This window comes from Sitophilus oryzae, unplaced genomic scaffold, assembly GCF_002938485.1.
Source record: "Sitophilus oryzae breed Bouriz unplaced genomic scaffold, Soryzae_2.0 scaffold_1716_pilon_pilon, whole genome shotgun sequence".
Lineage (NCBI taxonomy): Eukaryota > Metazoa > Arthropoda > Insecta > Coleoptera > Curculionidae > Sitophilus > Sitophilus oryzae.
In genome coordinates, this window is record NW_022146409.1 from 516,942 (window position 1) to 532,042 (window position 15,101).

Here is a 15,101-nt window from a genome sequence, read left to right on the forward strand (position 1 = left end):
ATCGTTATCCGACGATACGATGATACGATATTAATTTTATTGGTTGAATTTAAAGACTTCGATTGGTTAGAAAATTACGCAGTTTCTAAAATATTGTATTTTCATGCCTCCGTTCATGGGATGTACGATTTGCTTGTGATTGGTGTCATTTTATATTTTCATTTTCATAGCGATTTCGTTTTACCTATATTCTAAGAGCTAGCAACGTTTTCGAGGGACAATTTTAGTTTAGTACAAGAGCTAGCAACGTCGGGTAAACGATAATTTTAAGAAAGCTGATTCTTTAATATATATTTTATTATGCTTTCCTGAACAGAGTGCGGACCGTCTGGCTGCCGGTAGACATTGCGTTCACTACTGCGCATCATATTTCTATTCAATATCAAGCAAAGTATCATAGCAAAGTAATGTGAAAATCGCATCATTGTATCTCAACTCATATGATGCGCCTATCAACTCTCTCATGTGATGCGCAGTAGTGAACCGCAGTAGTTTATCGGCAGCCAGACGGCACGCACTTTGGTCAAGAGAGCATAGCAAAAGATATATTAAAGAACTAGCTTTCATAAAATTATCGTTTTCCCGGCGTTGCTAGCTCTTGTACTATTATAATTTTATTAAGGTTAGATTAAACTTGTCAAAAAAGTCCGTTATTGAACGATCTTCCTCCGTTGACGAGCTGAAGTAAAAAATTTCCGGATGAAAAATGGCGCGAAAACACAATGACCAATCAGAGCGCCGTCGGACCATCGTATCAATGGGTAACGGACGCATGAAAATCAAGCTTAACGCCTGGGGAATAGAAAGGTACAGGATTGCCATGCTAAAGCCGTTAAGTATACAACGAAGGTAATGTGGCTAGCACTACGTTCCAACCGCCTATTACTATCTCAGGATTGTGAATCCCAAGTACTCATTTTAAGGATAAGTACTAACCCCAAACTAGTTTTATTTCATTAAAAATAATAGGCTGATAACTTGCCGGATGCAGGATTCGAACACATTTACACCTTTAGATTGGTGTATGAGAGCCAAGGGCCACCTTTATTTTTATACTTTCAGAATTAAAACTATCTTTTGACTTGGAGATAAATTAAGAGAATGTAAATATTAGTTCAAAAAAACAGTGTATACTTACGAGAGTGAGCTAAAGACAAAGCCCACAAACGAAGGTAAGACGCGGTATGCGAGACAGATCCTAGGACGTATTCGATGGTGTGGATGCCCTGATGGATAAAGATCTCACCCATGGGCTCTTCGTCGTGTCCATCACCACCGTGGGCGGCTGCAGGCGGCTGGGAAGTGTTGTTATGAATAGGTTGTTCGGCGTCACCGTTCTCAGTGGCAGAGTTTAATTGATTGTGAGTAACCTTAAATAATTAAGAAATTTCTTGATAAATTTACAAAATCCGGTGTTTTATTATACCTAAACTTAATAATTTTTATTGTAAAGTTCAACTTAAGCAATAAAAATAGATCTCTAAAATTAAAAAAAAAAAACATGCATTGAAATAAACAGTAGATTAGTATGTAGCATTTTTTATTTCTTTTAATAAAATTGAATTTAAAAATCTATTTTTATTTAAATTTCTTAGTATTGGCGCCATCTATTTGCTAGATGCCAAAGATACCAAACTCCATTTGTTACAGCTCACTTGTCTCGATATTTAATTTTTATTAGCGCATCTATTCGCTAGATGTCAAACTTCATTTATTACAGTTCGGTTCTGAAACTGAGAAGAAGGTCTTTTTTTCTGGGAATTTGGATCTGAAGAAGACGCGTGTTTCGGCGTCCGACAAATTTTCCAGTGAAAAGCACTCTGAATCCACTTTTCGATTTTGATTGCATGGGTATCCGATTTGGAAATTTGAAAACCTTGTAAAGTATACAATCCAGAGTATAGATCGTATTTGTTTGGTTTCTTCTTGGAATGATCACCGTAAGTTTATCCGCCATTTTATATAGCCCTATCTAACTAAATTCTATTTCAGTTATTTCCGTTTTTTATTTCGTTTATTTGAGTATTTAATTACTGGTTTGGATCGGCATATGGTTTGAATATATTTATGTAAAGCTGATTTTCAGACCGTAAGTTGTTTTTTTTATTGAGTATCTGTCCTGAGAACTATTTTTTATTTATAGAGTAACTACTACATGGTACTCAGTAACTACCACATGGTACTCAGTAACTACCACATGGTACTCAGTAATTACCACATGGTATGCAGTAATAATGCAGTAATTATTGTATGTTTCGCCCACTTTCATTTTGTATGGACCTATGGCAGACCTTAAGACAGTGTTCCTGACATTACAATCGTTCTTTTGGCTGATATCGAAGACTTCTCCTGCCATAGTCATCTGCATCCACTTCTGTTAGTCTGGAGAATACCTACCTACCTGTTTACATCATAAGAAACTATATACAGATAAGTCTTAAGTTTGATACACAAGGTACGCTTTTATTTTATAATTTTTGAGACAACAGATTTAATAACCTGGTAAATTATCACTATTTATCCCACATATTGTAGTCTAAATTATTTTTTATTTAACATTATAAGTTATAATTTGATTCGTACACTCTTACTTAGCTATGATATTTTATATGAAAATTATTAACACATATTCATTTTAAATGTTTTTGTACACGACATGTTTCGAAACATCATCGTATTGAGACATACATAAATTTCACCTGTTTTTATTAAATAGCTTACTTAGTTCAAAGAATACAGTTACTAAATTCAAATCTATTTAAAATAACTTGCGGTTTTATTGGGATCACTGTGACTAATTGATGATACTTGTGTTCGTTTTCAATAAATGTTTAATGTAGGGTAGTTATTTCTGACTTTTATTCCTGATAAACAGAATAGACCCTTAATGCTGTTGATTACTTTATTTTAGTTATGTTGTGATATTGTATTTTTCTTTTTGGTTTCTTACTTTACCACTCTCATAAACAAAGTAAGTGGCGCCCTTTTCACTGTCTTTGACCATACCTATTTGAAGTCTTAACATCAATATTAAAATCTCTGCAGCCTACATATTATCATTTTTTTAATTTTTTAACAACATTAGAAAGTCACTGTGAGTCAGAAGCCTTACCTACGAACCCAGCTTTCCTCTAACCCTGAGCAACGGATTCTTTTTTCATTCTATTTGGGTAACGACAGAAAAGTCGTCACAAGTAGTGTGTCTTAATTACTCGAATTTCTATGCCCCATATTATGTAATGAATATTTCGCTCAGTTCCATACTAACTATGCGCCGATGCGTTTCCTATAATTTCTGTATCTATTTTTCTTATTGTCGATATTTTACAGGACTTCGATAGTAATTCACATCTTATCCTTTTTAAGCTTAAATTGTTTAAATATTTTTGGTTGCCTATCTTTTATCGATTATTAATTGTTATTTTTAATGATAACAAAGGTTATTGGTTCTTAATATCTGATTTTGCGTTACTGAATTTAGATGCATTTGTTACATTTTGACTATTATACTATATTTAAATTTTTATTAATTTGAAGGTAGGCAAGAAATTGTTAACTATTTCTTAATTAGAAAGTAAGTCATTATTTATATAACTTTCTTATTAATAAAATTTTCTCGTTTTATTTAACTCCAAGATACACTTCAATAAGCCACAAATCTCAGCAGATTGTGGGTTATCCATTTGGCGCCCAACGTGGGACCCCAAGGGGGTCAAATTATCGCATTTTATCGTATCTTTTTTTAAATGTATAACCAATCATTTGTTGAGATTTGTGCTTATTCAAGTGTACCTTCAAGTTAAATAAAACAAAAGAAAATGTTAAAATAATTACTTATTTCTAATTAAGAAATAGTTAATAATAACTTACATACCTTGAAACAAATTTTGTAACAATTGCATATCTAAATTCGACAACACTAAATTAGATATAAAATTTAAACAATTTAAACTTGCAACTAGCGATAGTGATGCGAATTACTATCGAAGTTCAGTAAAATATAAACAATAAGAAAAATTGATACAGATATTATAGGAAAGGCAAAATCTAGCGAAATTTTCGTTACAATTAAAACATTTTTTTGTACATTAATTATATTAATAATAATAAATGCAAAAAGTTCCTTCAAAAATAGTTTTTTATATACCCAATATTTTTTGTATGTGGTTCCTATTAACACAGACGTTAAAATATATATTTTGTAAATAAACTAAAAGCCCAACCCGATTTTTTCAGTTTATGGAATTTTTTTTCAGATTATACTTATAATATTTTAGTATGTAATCATTTGTGACTGAAATTTTTAATTTATTAATTTGCAATTTATTTCTTTATAAATCGAAATTACTTCAAATTATTATTATATTATCATTACTTCAGATATAAAATGATAGACAACATCTATCACTGTCAAGGATTTTATTATTTGACAGAGTATAATACAAACAAATTGCTTCGAGAGGTTTGATTTTTTGCTGCTATTAGGAATTTTTGTATTAATTTGCGTCATCGACATGAAGTAACATCACGGAACACCTTTTATGTCACGAATTCGCCCACAAGGTTGGACATCCTCTTTTTTTTTTCATTTATCAATGGTATTAGGTTAAAAATGTACTTTTGGTGTACCTTTACTTATTTTTTTTTTCACTTACTGGGACTTCTGGATTAACTGGAGACGCTGTTAATTTGCCAATTTTAATGAAAATGACCTCTACATATTATGCTGTTTGAATACGTGAAATTCTAAACACATTTTGTGTATAATTTTCTATACCAAAGTTTAACCAGTTTTAGAATATTTTCAATTTAACGTCAAAACATTTACAGAGCGGAAAATAAATATTATAATTTATTTTCTAAGATTTATAAATTGTACTTACCGAATATTGGCTGGTTTCTTTTCTGCTTCTCATGATCATGATCGGTTTGGCCAGCAAGATCCAAGGGATACAAACGAACGCGCACAAAAGCAAAAACATCTGAATACCGCCCTGACCGGCGTACATGTAGGGCGTTTCGCAGACTGCCTCGTAGGGCGTGTCTTTCACCAACACCATGTTAATGAAGGATATCAATACAGAAGGTGCGCATCTTGGACCCAAAGGCGTATCTAAAAAATATACGTATTGTTAGCATGTTTAGATTAATATTTTAAAAATAACTAATGAAATTACTCACCCGTTAGTGTAGCGTAATATTTCGTCCATTTAATAAACATTAAGATAACCATATAGAAGAACAACGCTACCAAAAATATAACTTGAGGAATGAACTCACAAATAATGCTAAGCCTGTTCTTGAAGTATCTAAAACAACAATTTTTTTATAAGTTATATCACAATTAAATTTTAAATTACGAATTTTATTTGTTTTAGATTGATTGACAACATAAAAAGACATATTCATTTTTTATCTTGTTATACTATTCTAGGAAATTTCTAAAGCCTATATATATATATATATATATATATATATATATATATATATATATATATATATATATATATATATATATATATATATATATATATATATATATATATATATATATTCGGAACCAATCATAAAAATGTCAAGTTGCCATATTTATTTATTTATTTCCTGACATTGTCATTTGTTTTGACATTTTAGTTTTGTATTAGAGTTTTTTGTTTAAATGAATTGTGCTGTGATACTTTAAGCTTAAAATTTTTTACTAGCAGACCTTGCAGTCGAACATTGTTCTTTTTAGAACCTCTTTTAGTGCGAAGTTTACAAGATAGCGTAATAGTCGTAAAAAACTCATCGCAACTTTATTAGAATATTTTGAACGGGAAAGCGGTAGTAATGGGTGGTAAGGTGAGTTTTGTTGATGTAAATAATAACTGTTTATATATTTATAATTAATTTATTTTTGTTTCCTAAAATATTTTGATTTAAAGAAAATATGTAAAAGTGGACAACGCGGCGTGTCGGTCAAGCTTAATCACGTGATTAAAAGTTTATATGACATGAACTATATTACTGGTTATTCAGAATATGTTACACGCCAATAAAATAAACTAAAAATTTGTTATGTTGTCTTGAATACTTACGTATGATTGAAGAAACTTATAGCAACACCAAACAACATGTGGGTAACTCCAAGAATGATGGAAATTTTCATCTTAAACGAATTTTGAAAAATAATTTTGTTCTTTGACAGCTGCCAAACAGGATCCATACCCAGAGGATATGGATAACCTAAAAATAATTTAATTTAATTACCTCTTTTATACCTTAGATTTACCTCTTTAATAATAAACCAATAAAAATTGATAATACATTACCTATGTAGTCCTCTGAAGCTGGATCTAACATAATATCAGTAACAGACTGAGTATAGTTATAATTGTAATTTGAAACTCGCCAACTAGATCCAAATATATTTAGAGATTTTCCAAAAGCGTCATTGTATATTAGTCCAGTGTACATGGAAAACAGACCCATTAGAAGTATGATGTACCGTCCACCGAAAAATATGTTCCAAATCTGAAATAAATTGTATGTTTGATTATTAACAATACACAATTCACCTATTTTACAATTTAAAAAACCTATGCAAAAGATACATCTAAAAAAATAACATTGTAGCATTCTTGATCTATGTGTACCAATGTGAAAAAAAAGACGGCGTCATTGGTAACAATACAAGACAACTGGACGCAGTTTTCTTCGATTGTACGATACTATCAAGAGCATCACCACCTACATCCAGACCTCGTCTGTTTTACTTAACAACTGCTCCGGCAAAAATGAGAATTAAAATATTAGATACCAACTCCCAGTGGATGACATACCAATAATTTACAACTTTGAGAAACACCTCACTGTAGTATCGAGTAATAAAAAGGATTGGAAGGAAGAAACGTTTGCTCAGAATGTAAAAGACCATACCATAACGGGGTATACCGATGCGTCCAAAACCAAAGCAGGGACAGGGATAGGAGTATTTATCTATTAGGAACTATCGAAAGGAGGAAATAGCCATCTTATCCGATAGTCAAGCAGCACTAAACGCGATCAACTCAGTAACCATCAATTCGAAGTTGGTCAAAGAATGCATAGAGAAGCTCAACAAATTAGACAAAGAAAAGAAAGTCCTCCTACTCTGGGTGCCTGCTCACCAAGAGATAGAAGGCAATGAAAAAGCAAATGATCTAGCTAGAAAAGGAGCGAACACTCCACTAACTGGACCAGAACCGTTCTGTTCCTAACCGTAACATGGAATGGGTGTCAACGGTCTAAGACACTCGAAAAAGTTCCCCAGAACTTACGACCGAGAAAAAGCAAAATAAAAACACTAAATCACCACAATACACCAAAACACTTTTACTTTTACACTGGACGCGCGTTTCGCTAACCATGTTAGCATCATCAGCAGATGATTATAAAACTGAAGTTAAAAAGTTAAACTAGTTTTATAATCATCTGCTGATGATGCTAACATGGTTAGCGAAACGCGCGTCCAGTGTAAAAGTAAAAGTGTTTTGGTGTATTGTGGTGATTTAGTGTTTTTATTTTGCTGTGTAACACCAAAGGTTCCAACCCTCAACTGTAACCGAGAAAAATCAAAGGTTTTCCTTGATTTAAGTAAAAACAATCTTCGGATTGTCACGCGATTTCGAACAGAACACTGTCTCCTCAACGAACACCTCAGTAGGCTGAAGCTGAGAAACAACGGCGAATGCAGATCCTGTGGGGAAAATGGTGAAACACCAGAACACCTTATCACTGAGAGCGCCGAGACGACGACCGTTCGTGCCATGAACTTTGGTACGGCTGATATCGAGGATGGAGAACTGGCCTCTGTGGAGCCGTCTCAAATACTGGCTTTTGTTAAAACCCTGAGACTGTATGATGAGTTATAACTCGTTATAACTCAAGAAAGGGAAACACAAAATAGATCTGTAAGGACGCGGTGATTAACTCCCCTCCTAAACATTCTACATTCTACATGTCTTTAGATATGAACGGAAGATCCCTTAGCAACCCCCATTTTCCTCAGAATCAAGACTGTGTTTAACTTCTTAACAACTTTTTTGACAAAAAAGTTAAAATATCAAGATGTGTATATGAAGTCATCCATCTCTTCAGATATTAATGAAACATGCCATAAAAAGCATAATTTTCTTCAGAATCCAGTCTGTTTAACTTCTAACAAATTTTTCGGCAAAAAATAGCACATACTTTTTTGACAAAAAAAGGCTAAATAGCAAGGGTTGTTCAAGAAACTATTCATGTTGATCAGATACAGTGGAACTTGAAATAAGAATCATCATTGCGTTCAGAATCCAATGTATAAAGGTTAAAAATAAGTGTTAAAATACCAAGACAAGACGTACAAGAAATCACTCATGTCGGCAGATAGAGATGGACCGTGCCATTAGGAACATTATTTACTGAGAATAATACCACCAGCCTAATTTTATAACAACTTTATCGACAAAAAAGGTTTAAATGCCTAAAAGTTAATTAATTACTATTCATTAATTAACAGTATTTGGCTCCTTTAGTTTGTGCTACAATTGTGCGAATTTTAAATTGTGTGGATGTATATGTATATGTGTAAGGCGTCACAGCTCGACGACTGTGACCAGTGGTAGATAGCAAAAAGACAAAACAAGTACTAGAGCAGAAAAAGAACCTAGTACGCATAATGGAAGATTTCCAACGACGCCTACTGCAGAGAATGCAGGGAGGAAGAAAAAACCATAGAGCATCTGGTGTGTCGCTGTTCGGCACTGGGATACCGACGCTTTAAAACTTTAGTGCAAGGTTTTTTGGGGGGACTAGAGGAAGCAGCAGAAGCCAACATCAGCGACATCGGGAATTTTGTAAAGAGCTGGAAGTGCTTTAACGCAAAGCAAAAATGAGAGGAAGGTTTGGTACAACAATACAGGGGTATCGCAATGGGCTCAAGGCCTCCGAGTGAAGGATCAAACATGATCCCAAACCCCAGCAACCTAACCTAACCTATAACCGCAATTTGAAGTATACATTAAAATCAGTGCAAGAAAAATCTAATACCTACCTCGTTATCTGATTTTTGCGCCTGCAGCGGCTTTTCCTTCAGGACCATCCAGGCCGCGAAGACCGTCATTAGAGAGCCGTGTCCCAAGTCGCCGAACATCACGGCGAACAAGAACGGGAAAGTGATGATGGTGTAGGGAGTTGGGTTCATTTCCCGGTAGGAGGCGATACCGTAGGCGTCGTACAACACCTGGAAACCCGAGGTGAACTTGTTGGTGTGATTGTAGGTGGGCGGATCCTCGGGCGTGTCCATGCGGTTCAAGATGGGTGGCACAGAACTACCACTTCGTTCCTGAAAATGTCATAATTATACCAAAAATAGAAAATAAGTCCAGAGTGTCCAATGTTGTAAAAAAAATGGATCTCAAAATAAATTTAAACTAAGAACAAACTTATAAAACGTTAACTAAGAAATAAAAATGACGGTATGACTCGAACAGTGTGTCTTCCAAACCTTTTACTGTTTCCGACATATGTATTAAAAAAAACGAAATTCACTCCATATACGGGTGGTTATAAAGTGTTGAATTAAAAAGGCATACTATAGTCTGTACCACGATCATTCAACGTTTCGTTATCATTATTTTACCTAAAGCCTGGGCACGAATTCTGGAACTTCACATAAAAACGTTACGCTTTCAAAGCGGTAAACAACAGTATTCGATTAGCGGAACGCCAAGCAGTCGATTTTGGTATTCTCGTTGCCGTCCGAATCGTGTTCTGGATACGCCTTGAGCACATATTGACAGCATCGCAATTTCTCAGTCAAATATGGATAAAACAATAAAAAATGTAAATGTTACGTGAATTTCATAACCTATTCTTGAGTTATATCCATAGATAAATGAAACAAGTTTAAATTGGAAAGTGCCCATAAGGACAATGTAAACACTATTTGGCGCTATTCTTGCAACGGTCGCGACCCAAAACTTTTGAAAATTTCGGAGCGGTTCGGCTTTTTCCGGAATTATATCGCCAAATATTGTTTATTCAAATTTATTATTATTTTCGTTTAATTTTATAAATAAAATACAGTGTGTTGCATACAAGAAACTTTATTTTATGTAAGGACGCATGTATGAAATACCAATAATTATTAATTTATAGCAATAATTACTTTGAAAATGGACGCTATAAACACTTTTCGGGATTTCTTTAATGAGAGCGGTTTAGATTTTGAAAGATTATTATGATTTTTGAAGATTCTGACTTTGACAAGAGAAAATTATTTCTGTTTTTGTTTGCCGTTGTTTCTAGCGACCGCTATAGCAGCGCCAGATCGCCTATAACGGTCGCGACCCAAAATAATTTCGCGATCCAAAATTTATACGGGCTTTCCAATCTAAACTTGTTGCATTTATATATGGTTATATCAACCTATTTTTCTATAGATATGTCATTATTCTTTTTATACGAGGGAAATTATGAAAAGGCTTCTCAGCATTTTAAATGTTTTGAACAGTATTTATAACTGCCAAGTCGCAAATTATTATCAGTTACTTATTGAGGAATTTATAGAAGAAGAAATAGTTTTCACTAAAGAGCAAGAGAACGCACAAAATTACAATTATTTATATTTTCACTTACAGTTCCGACAAGCAAAACGATTCTGTAAGGTAGCCGTTTTCAAATCGCTTGGCGCAATGGATAAAGACGCTAAGCGCATCAAATGAGAATGCCCAAATCGGTAGTCAAGGCGAGCTCAGCGAAAATTAACGTCATATACGCTGAGCGTCTAAAAGCGCTTAGCGTTTTCTAAGTAACAGAATTCGGGCCCGGTTGACACGGTCAAAGCAATTTTTATTATTTTGAATGAAATAAAAAATACTTGATAATACCTGGCACACTTGAGCACTGTTTGGATCATACCAAAAATCGGTGGATACGATTCAACTAGCATCCAATGTCCATGTGTATTTGATCCAAGTACACTTCGACTGTATCAATTATAGGCTTTATAAGCGTTTTAGGGTGTTTGAGGTAGTTTATATTTAAAAAATTTCAAATACGTTTCGAAATTACTACTTGAGCACACGTACCGATTTTATCAGTTTCAAGTTACGTTACAAGTATGTCTTGCCTCTATCCATTTTGATTGTGTTTCAATTTATTATTACAGAGTATTTGGCCAATCTTTTAAATATTGCAGTAAATAGTGAAAATAGATAGTGTAATAATATATTTTTGAAAAACTCGAGCAAGCCGGATCATATTGTTTATTAATATTTAGTTCATACCTTCACAAATATTTTTTCGTAGAAAAAAACAGACTACGATACTGTATTTTATGTATTTTTTTTACAAGAAACAGTTTTCATCTTCTCGATACCTTTCACAATAACAGAGATACGAGGGGTGTACCAAATTGCAAAATTTGAAAAAAGAGCCTGTAGCTCAGAAACGAAGAGGGCTATAAAAATATTGTTTACCCCATCTTCCGCTTGACAAAATAATGGGACAGGTTTGTACAAACCGCATCCTTCTACCTTCACTAATAACGGGGATACAATACAGCATGGTTTCAACCAAAATTGGACACCCTGTACAATGTTTTATAGGTATTGTATTAATAGAAACGCCTATAGTTGAAAAATCGTTTTCAAATTTTGAAATGGAGAACTTACATTTGGACATTAGTTAAATATAGGTTTGTAAAAGTAAGAGCTGGTAAACTTTTCTTATTTTAGTATTAAAAATTAATTTTAATACTAAATTAAGTTCTATTTTAATTGAATTTGGTTTCTGTGAAATAAATACTTTTAATTTTGATGTTTCCTAAACAGTAAAAACCACTTAATATTTCGATATACAAGTTGTTAATTTGTTTATTATTCGCGGCAAGAGCTTTATGGTTGAAATATGGCAATCTCGGCCCGCTCGTCGATAGACGACGCTACGGGACGAGTCGGCAGAAAACCCTATAAGTGCATGCGTTCTCAATAGGCAGTGTTGCCATTCTGTTCCCCTATAAGTAACTGTCCAGTTAACAATCTGTATATATCTTTCCAGCATTGTTGAATGCATTAAAATATATGAATAAAAAAATAATTTAAAACTTAATAATCTGTTCTATAGTATCTAGGTTTAAGTAGAAACGACTTGTTCGATAATTATAAAGTGCAAATCTAAGAACTATTCTTCATCTAAATAAAGAGACCGTGTTTCTTTTATCTATAAAAATCTCAAGGAGACAAGGGCTTATTAATTGCACACCTGATGCCATCAATAATCAAAAACTGAAGTTTGGACAAAAAAAGGTTTATATCAAGTAGATTATCTTAAAACGGATATACGAAAAATATAAATTTACAAGTCAATTTCTTTTCCAAAATTGCAGTACAGTGTGAGGATGTGATAAGAACGCTAAATCAATATGCATAATTTGTATCCATAAGAAATACAGAAATTGGTAGATGAAGAAAAGTAAGATAAATGCTAAAAAATTAGAAACGTTGATATACAGTAGAACGTCTCTAGTTTGGACACGCGTCAAATCTGTGCGTTTTACTTATACCAAAAGATTAATGTTAAATAATAAAATCTTTATAATTTTTAATCCTTTAATATTTTATACTTAGTAATCTTTTAAATATTAAATAATTATGTTTATAACAAAATGTTACTTACAGTTCCTCTTCTTAAAGCCAGCTGAATGTTCTCCAAGTCCAGCACTGGAACCCAGCACTCAGCTATCAGACATTTTTGTGTTACGTCCAGATTGAACAAGTTGAGGGTGTGATAGATAGCTTTGATCTTCCTGACTTTTACAAACCAGTTTTTGATATTCTTTGCGGCAGCTACTAATACCCTATGTCTGTGATCTTGGGTTTGACCTAAAACCTATAGCAACAAAGTAATCAATTAATTGTGTTTAAGTTCTAGAAAATAATCCAGGAAATCATCGAATGTAAAAATAAATAATATTTATGAGTAAATTATAAAAAAAACTTCTGTATTTTATATAGATAATAATGTTTTAATAATAAAATTGTAGATATTAATTTTGATTTGCCTATTAGTAAGAATCACCTAATAATAACAAAATGCATTCTTACTGTGTTAAGGTCTTCAATGCGTGTCATGACGCCCATGGCCATCTCCCTGCGATCAGCTGGGGCTTCAGGACAAGGATACAGAGTGGCTCTAAAACCTTCGCAAATTTTCTTTACGCGAGTCTTTAGTTGGTCACCTTGGAAGAAGATTATGAAGACGGACTTGTAAACTTGGTCGCCCTAAATGACAAGCAGTAAAAGAACATTTTAATTAAAACTTACAATAGATACCGTATGATCGAAAAAACAGCGCCCAGTTGTCTGGGAAATGACGATCTATGACATTTCCCATATAAATTTACATATAAAATGACACCGATCTTCATTTCATAGCCATCGCTGACGCCGTTTTTATTCGACCATGCGGTATTTACTTTACGTCTGGTATATCAACTTTTACAGTATGAGTGAGATGTTTATAGAATTTCGAAACGAATACTGTAAAAGTTAATAATTGCGGACGAATGACGTAAAATGATTTATTTCATACTGTTCGGATTAAACCTGTTTTTCTATATCCGCTTATGTATGTTTTGGATACTATATTATTTACTACTTAGAAACAATGTCAGTACTGACATAAAATTTGAATTTGGTGCAGAATGCTTTGAATGAATTACATAAAAGTCAGTGCTATTACCAAGGTTGTCTTTTATATTTTGCATATAGAAACATAGCAGGCGCCTGTCAACATATATCATATGTCAATGTCAACACAACATATATCATATATGCCAATGCCTTGCCGCGTTGGTTTCTGTTTTTGGCAATGAAGCAACACATCTGACAATTTCTCTTTGGTATGAATTAATGTTGATTCTCACTATACCTTCCGTTTCCATTCCATATCCGTTCCGTATCTTTTATTGTATTGACGCTATACGTAAGCTTCCATTCCGTATCAGTTCCATACTTTTCATTGTACAATTGTACAATATTTACGAAAGTTTTATTTTAAAAATTTATATTTTTTGAAAAAGGTAATTTCATATCAGCAAAATTTTAACAGAGCTGGTACAAATGTAAGAACTTGACAACGCTGTTTCCGATACGCTTCAGTCCGTCCGCCAAAAAAATGTATGGAAGGAAAGGATATGGAACGGAAGGGAAACGGAACGGATAATGTGCATTGTTCTATTCATTACATGATATAATATTGTGTGTAAACGGAAGGGAGCTGATATGGAAGGTATAGTGAGAATTAACCTTATAGTGAGAATCAACCTTAATCAACCAACCGTCTTCCAAGACGGAATTGATACAACTGACGGATTAGATCCAAGAAAGCTGTATCAACAACAGCAGTCATCTAAGAAATATCGATGCTGTACGTAGCTGATCCAAGATCAACATGTCACATTTCGTGAAATTGAAGTATCATTGGGGATTTTAGAGACCTTAGTTAAAAAAAAAATACATGAATTATCTGTAAAAAAATAGTTTCTGGTTGGATACCGCATTTGTTGACGGAAGAACACAACACACTTAGAGTAAATTGGTGTCAAAAAACTCTACACCAGTTTAACGCAAGAAACTCAAAAAAATATACAGAGTGGTACTGAATCCTGGATTTACTCGCATGAACCCGAAAATAAATATCAATCGGCTATTTGGGTGTTAGATGAACTAAAACCGACGAAACTTCTTCCATTCTTGAAGTGTGTCCAAAAATATGGTGGCGACATTTGACTTAAAAGCGGGTCATGTAGCAACAATTCCTCTGCCAGATCCAAGAACTTTTACTGCTGGTTGGTACATATCTATTTCTTTGCCGAGGGTAATTGCTGAGTTTCGGAAAAAAAAATCCTGAACGACGAATGTTCCTCCAACCAAGACAAGGCAAATTCAAAACAGCTCGATAAATAATTGAGTTTTTAAAGCAAGAAAAATCGAATTATTGGACCATCCTTCATACAGTCCCGACTTAAGTCCTAACGGCTTTTTTGCTTGCCCAAAAATTAGGAATAAACTGTGCGGTCAAAGGTTCCAGTCCCC

The 15,101-nt window shown here is 33.5% G+C and overlaps 1 protein-coding gene across 5 annotated transcripts in view; it reads right to left on the minus strand.

The window, feature by feature from the left end:
- The window catches only part of LOC115881326 (V-type proton ATPase 116 kDa subunit a), an 86,300-nt gene that overhangs the window by 3,444 nt on the left and 67,755 nt on the right, over positions 1-15,101 (minus strand). For all 5 annotated transcript variants that reach the window (XM_030898761.1, XM_030898762.1, XM_030898763.1 and 2 more), the window contains 8 exons: positions 13,110-13,286; positions 12,682-12,894; positions 9,056-9,346; positions 6,312-6,513; positions 6,078-6,225; positions 5,182-5,309; positions 4,884-5,113; positions 1,139-1,370 (listed from right to left, as the gene is read on the minus strand). In XM_030898761.1, the coding sequence (XP_030754621.1) occupies positions 1,139-1,370; positions 4,884-5,113; positions 5,182-5,309; positions 6,078-6,225; positions 6,312-6,513; positions 9,056-9,346; positions 12,682-12,894; positions 13,110-13,286 (1,621 nt within the window). The remainder of the gene's footprint in view (positions 1-1,138; positions 1,371-4,883; positions 5,114-5,181; positions 5,310-6,077; positions 6,226-6,311; positions 6,514-9,055; positions 9,347-12,681; positions 12,895-13,109; positions 13,287-15,101) is intronic.